Here is a 5,932-nt window from a genome sequence, read left to right as displayed (position 1 = left end):
CCTGTAAGCCAACGCGATGTCCATAAGTAGTGCACATTGACAACTATATAGCCATGTCCTCAAAACGACTTGTCGGTACGTACGTTATGTTCAAACGTGGACATGGTACTATTCCGTGCTATGTGCACAAGTCCAAATGTCGAGTTGAGAAAAATCGAGCAGCCGGCCAGCATCGAAGTGATGGGGGTATACGCACACAACATGACTAAAGGTGCGTTCGCTTTGGGCGCTTACGCGCTTTGAGCGTCAGTCTATCTTTGTTCTATTGTCTTTTCAATGAGAAAAAGGTCCGTGGACCGACGTAAATTCGTCCGTTCTGCGCGTCGCTCCTCTGACAGGACTCGAAGAAAACCTCCCACTCCTCAGCGCTTTACTGTTTGTGTAGGTATCAGTGCCCGTTATTATTCTGTAAATAGCAGAGTGGTGTATGGACGGACGTTCGAGCCCAATAGTTCGGGCCCGAGTGTATCATATTTACATATAGGCACTGCGTAGCGCGCAACGCTCTCTCCATTCTGCCCACTTTTCCACCCTTATGCGCAGACCGCGGATCTTTCTCTCATTGAAAAGACAGTATATTTAAACAACAATAAAGACAGACTGGACTGACGCTTAAAGCGTGTAACCGTCCAAAGCGAACGCACCCTAAAACTCACGTGACTTGAGTCACGTGTTGTTTTTACTCTTTTCCCTGTCACGTGACTGTAGTCAATTATTAATGAGTTTACTGACACAATTATAAACCGCACGGTTGTTGACATAGCACGGAATAGAACCATGTCCGTACAATGACTTGTACGTACCGACAAGTCATTCGTGGACATGGCTACGTAATTGCCAATGTGCACCACCCATAAATATTGCGTTGGCTTATAGGACGTAAAAGCGATTACACATTCTTTTATAGGCCTGGCCACTCTCAGTCTTCTCTCTGCTTATACCCCTAACGGCCAATTTCTTCATACCTCTCGATAGCTATCCTCTGGATAAATTCCTCTGAGAACCAATAAGGAGAACCAATTTTGGGAGATATCTTCTAGATAAAGTTATCGAAAACTTATCTAGGAAGTGAAAAAATTGACTGTAAATAACAGCCTATATGTAACCAAAGACTGCTAGTCGATATTTTTATGATGTAATAGAGATTAACAGCGTCTCTGTCGCCTAAGTGACGGAAAAGTGATTTATGTTCAATTTGCTACAGTTTACAGCGCTTATAGTGCTTTATAGAATAAGTTCTACTTGCCGTTTGCAACGCTCGTGAGTGTTACCTATCTTTGTTTAATTTTTGATGAAAAACAAGGAGAAATGATTCCGAACGAGCGTTACAAACGGCAAGTGGAACTTAGGGTAAAATCACATAATACAAAAAAGAACTGCGAAACGGAGAGTGCGTCATTAAGACAGCCAATCAAAGATAAAAGCTTGCGGAATACAATCGTACGTAATAGCTATGATTGGCTGTCTCAATGACGCACTTCCCGTCCGTAGCTCTTTTCCATATCATGTGATTTCACCTTTACCCCTATATAAAAAGTTGCCAGCAACAAAGTGTCGTCTGCTTGTTACAAAGACGTATTGTCTGTGTCAACTAATAGCGTAACTGAATTTATTATTAAAATAAATTAAGGAAGAAAATCACAATGCCACCAGAAAAAGGTAAATTGCCAACCACGATGATGCTAGTCATTTTTCTATTCTGTTATATTATGTCACGCGGTTTGTTGTCACGTATATCAATCCCACGTGAAAATATGTTGACAATTGTCATAAATTTACATTTATTAATTTCTAATATGTACTATGATTATATATTATATATTATAATGTGTTTTTCGGAAGTATAAAAACTAGTTCAAGAGATTTTTAGCTAAGTCTGAAAATTTTCATTATCGGAAAAGAAGGTTATGTTATTGTTGCAATACGCCTTTCAACTTTTAATTGTTGCAACAATTCTTTGATTTTAAATATGGAACGACACTGTTACATTGCAACAGAAAGAAAAAATCGTGGACGTCATCATCGACAGGACAAGGACAAGATCAATCTTGGCGATAAGGGCAAGGAAGTAGTGGAAAGTATTAATGAGAACAGTCTTGTAGTGCAGCAGTTTCGTGCATATGCGGCCGAGCTGGACGATAAACATGATCGTTACGAGAGAATTTTCAAGATCAATCGAGATATCTGTATTGAAAGCAAGAGGATAATCTTTTTACTACATACCATTGACAAAGAGAGCAAACAGGATGCTGTGCTAGAAGCAGCCAAGCTGAGACTTGATAATGTAGTCAAGAAATTTTTCAGAGATATTGCTAGCGAGCTAGACAATCAGGATCCTTATCAGTATCATAGAGCATATCGCGCTGGCCTAGAGGAATACATAGAGGCACTGACATTCCACGAATACCTGCAGAACAGCAGTATGAAAGACTGGACCAAGTTGGAAAGTGCACTGACATATCCTATTCCGACTTCAGACAATTTAGAGGAGAGTAAGAAAATGACACAGGTCATGGTCACTCCAACGGATTACATCCTGGGCATCGCTGACCTGACTGGAGAGCTGATGCGACGATGTATCAACAATTTGGCGATAGGCGATATTACCAGTTGCTTTCAGACATGCAACTTTGTCAGGCAGATATATGTGGCCTTTTTGGGCTACACAAGTTTGGCCTGTGGTAACGAAATGTTCAAGAAGATCATTACGCTCAAGAATAGTCTGAGAAAAATGGAGAACGCCTGTTACACTATCAAAGTACGAGGATCGGAGATTCCAAAACACATGCTGGCTGAAGTGGCCATTTCGGCGGCTGAAGAATACGCCATTGAAGATGACGAGGGTTATCAGGCGTTCTAATACGTGAAAACGATACTTAACGATGATTATTTTATTGTGAACTTCATCAGTCTGATGCAAAGAGAAATGTCTGATATAAATTTGTAGTATATTTGAAAATTGTGTTAAAGAAATTATCATAATTAATTTAATTCTCAATGATCTGAAAAATTTTATAATCAAAATAGACTTCTTGAAAAATTTAATTTTACTTAAGATTAAGTTTCTAAGATGTATTGTGTTAAATATTGTTTAGTTTATTAGATCGTATCAGATTTCATACTTTCTGACGAAGTATTCAGAAAATCCGAAAGAATGACGTCAGTTGTGATATATTAATAACACTTTTTATACTTTTCTTTGTGGTAAACAAATATAGATGCAAATACAATATTTTACAGTTGGTGTAAAAAAATAAATATTTCATAACAAAATAGATTTCATGTAATATACAACAAACGCTCTCGAAAAACGTGACAAGTTTTAGAAATCTAAAATCTAAATCAGAACGCAGAGGTCTCGTCAGCCGGTCGTGCCGTCCTCCCATTCGCTTCCACTGTCTTCCTCCCAGTCCGAACTCTCCATGTAATCCGACGGTTGGTAATCAGATTCGTCCACAGATTCTTCCGTGGAAGAGCTTTCGTCTAGTTTTTGATTAGTGTTCACTGCAGCAGAAACAGTAGCTTTTCGACGTTGACGCGGAATAGTTGTGTGCTTGAATTGCGTTTTGTGCTGTGGATTTTTGCGATAGCACTTCACGCCGTACGGACACTCTTCCCGATCATCGATCTCGTCGTAATCACGATCGCCCGGATGACTATAATTGTTCTTGTGATTGTGATTTTTTCTACGATCAAATTTGTCAATTTCATATCGTACATGTGTGTTTTAATGAAATTGTGAGAGGTGGTATTGTATTGTTTTACTTACCGATAACATCGAGAACCATACATGCACTTGTCTCTGGGAACTCTGTCAGCACTCGGTGTACGATCTTCTTGACGCGCGGACAAACGAGGACTTTTTTTTATCGGCGAAGCTGCTTCAGTCTGATCACTATTATGAAAATCGCGATCCCACTTGGTTTTCTTTCCCGACTCAGCATCCGTAGTATCACTTGTTAAGTTACTGTTCTCTGCTTTTCGCTTTCCATCAATTTGGACTGAAAGCTCAGCTGTATCCTGAGCGTCTGTCGATATTTTAGAACTCATTGTAGGTACCTCACTTCTCTCGGAAGAGCTGAAAATAAAATTATATACGTGTGGTAAAGAAAGATATTTAATAATTATTTAATATATCAAGTATTCTCTTGTTCGTATGTGAGTATCGTATATTAAAATAAAACCTCGCAAAATAAATTTCCTGTAACATGGGTGCATCATTGTGTTCCTTGTTTTCATTATTGAAAAGATTCTGATGCTCGGTTGGTGGTTGATCCTTATCATTAAGAATATCCTTCAAAGCTTCACTGGGAGATACAACAGTTTTTGTACTGGATGATACACACATTTTCTTCTCATTTGTTTCATTACTCAGATCTTCCTCAACCTGAAATACAAAGAGCTTTGATAAAGTTCATAAAGTTCTTTATTAAATATTGTAAATATTAATTAGTAAATAGTAACAGCAATCATTGTACTTTTCTCTTCAATGTTTGATCGATCTCTGTCATTATGTCTGGTACTGAAATGATCTTGAACCAGCATTTGTCAGGCAGCAGAGAGCAAACGTCACCTGGTTTTATCTGTGTACTGCTTCCTACTTTAAGAGATTTCCATCGTGCGCATCCAGCGGATTTCATATAACACGGTACCACCTAACTGGAAAATGGTCTCTATAGACAACTGATATTATCAACATTTTAACTTTGTTTAGAAGATAATTTATTTGTATGTGAATTACAAAGTATTTTGTATACACATTATTGTGCCTTAAGAATTAATAATAAATATTATACAATATACATCGCGAGGCGATAACATAAGGAATCTCACCGGCGTAATTGTCATTTCATCATCCGGCGACAAGTTGATGGTCACCGCGTGTTTGAGCACTTGTCCGTCGTTGCACTATGCGATAACGATAAGAATTTGTAAATTCGAAGGACGCTCATGCAAAAATAAATTTTCTGATAAAGCGAAGCACACACAGAATATCACATTAACTACAAACAGAATATCATAAGTTTAACAATAATTATTTCAATGCGAAATTAATTTGCGCAGTAACACGTGATTATGAGCAATATTCGTCAGCTGATTTGAGATCGCTGCTACTAGATGGCGAGCGCTGTTCGTTAACTCGCGCGCGCTTTATCGAAACAAAAAAATATGTCGACGCGGAAGAAACTAATGTACGTTATTTGCCGCGAGATAAACCGTGCAGCAAGATCTCTTTACGATAATATTATCAGCGCGCGTATACACTTTGTAACGAATCCTGACGCAATAAACCTGGAATTTCTATTCGTCACTCGATATGTGGATAATTTATGCATCTGCACATACATCTTCTAGTAATTTTAGAATTTTGAATAATGTATGTTGTTTACCTAAAAATTCTAACGCTACTTTTTAAAGATAGAGAGAAAAAAATTAAAAAATTCTGTTGTTTATTTTATTTCAAGAAAAGTCGATAAACTTTTGAAATGTCCATAGAACTGACGTAATAACTTACTCCTGTCGCAGCGCCTCGGCCGATGATGTTATTCCCGATCTGCAAGTTTGCCTTCTGCACCAGATCGTTATCAACACGTACTATTTGTAGCCTTTTCGTCATAATAAATTTTTTGTGAAATTAACACGCGGCAAAACTGTCGGACATTTCGAAACTGTCACCAAAAACATTTCTGTTACAGAAAAAAAACTCTCTACAGAGAAAAACGTTTTTTTGTTTTATCAACGCTTTCCTTTTATAATATAACTTCATGGGCATAATGTCCATAGAATATTCCGTGTCAATATTAAATTGAAAAGAAAGAAAACACTATTAATTTACGAACGGTCAAATAATATAGTCATATACAAAAAAAAGATCGCAGGAAGGATAAGAGAAATATGTAAAAGAATTTAACAATGAAATGTCTTTTCATTT

The 5,932-nt window shown here is 37.6% G+C and overlaps 2 protein-coding genes across 6 annotated transcripts; one reads left to right on the top strand and one right to left on the bottom strand.

The window, feature by feature from the left end:
- The first annotated feature begins 1,547 nt into the window (after positions 1–1,547).
- Positions 1,548–3,077, top strand: LOC109858169 (translin-associated protein X). The gene is made up of 2 exons (XM_020435194.1): positions 1,548–1,659; positions 1,998–3,077. The coding sequence occupies exons 1-2, from the start codon at positions 1,644–1,646 to the stop codon at positions 2,858–2,860; spliced, it is 879 nt and encodes a 292-aa protein (XP_020290783.1). The 5' UTR covers positions 1,548–1,643; the 3' UTR covers positions 2,861–3,077.
- Positions 3,078–3,172: 95 nt separating this feature from the next.
- Positions 3,173–5,692, bottom strand: LOC109858151 (aprataxin and PNK-like factor). 5 transcript variants are annotated; one of them, XM_020435143.1, is made up of 6 exons: positions 5,516–5,692; positions 4,834–4,908; positions 4,479–4,655; positions 4,185–4,402; positions 3,770–4,078; positions 3,173–3,686 (listed from the first exon to the last, which is right to left on the bottom strand). In XM_020435143.1, the coding sequence occupies exons 1-6, from the start codon at positions 5,615–5,617 to the stop codon at positions 3,362–3,364; spliced, it is 1,206 nt and encodes a 401-aa protein (XP_020290732.1). In that variant the 5' UTR covers positions 5,618–5,692; the 3' UTR covers positions 3,173–3,361. The 5 variants fall into 5 exon arrangements, with proteins under 5 accessions (XP_020290732.1, XP_020290741.1, XP_020290770.1 ...); XM_020435152.1 differs by having other exon boundaries at positions 4,185–4,387; XM_020435181.1 differs by lacking the exon at positions 5,516–5,692 and having other exon boundaries at positions 4,479–4,683; positions 4,834–5,300.
- Positions 5,693–5,932: the final 240 nt, after the last annotated feature.

Source organism: Pseudomyrmex gracilis, unplaced genomic scaffold (genome assembly GCF_002006095.1).
Source record: "Pseudomyrmex gracilis isolate BER0280 unplaced genomic scaffold, ASM200609v1 scaffold_6, whole genome shotgun sequence".
Lineage (NCBI taxonomy): Eukaryota > Metazoa > Arthropoda > Insecta > Hymenoptera > Formicidae > Pseudomyrmex > Pseudomyrmex gracilis.
The sequence above is the reverse complement of the archived record's forward strand: the minus strand, read 5'-3'. Positions and strand labels throughout refer to the sequence as shown.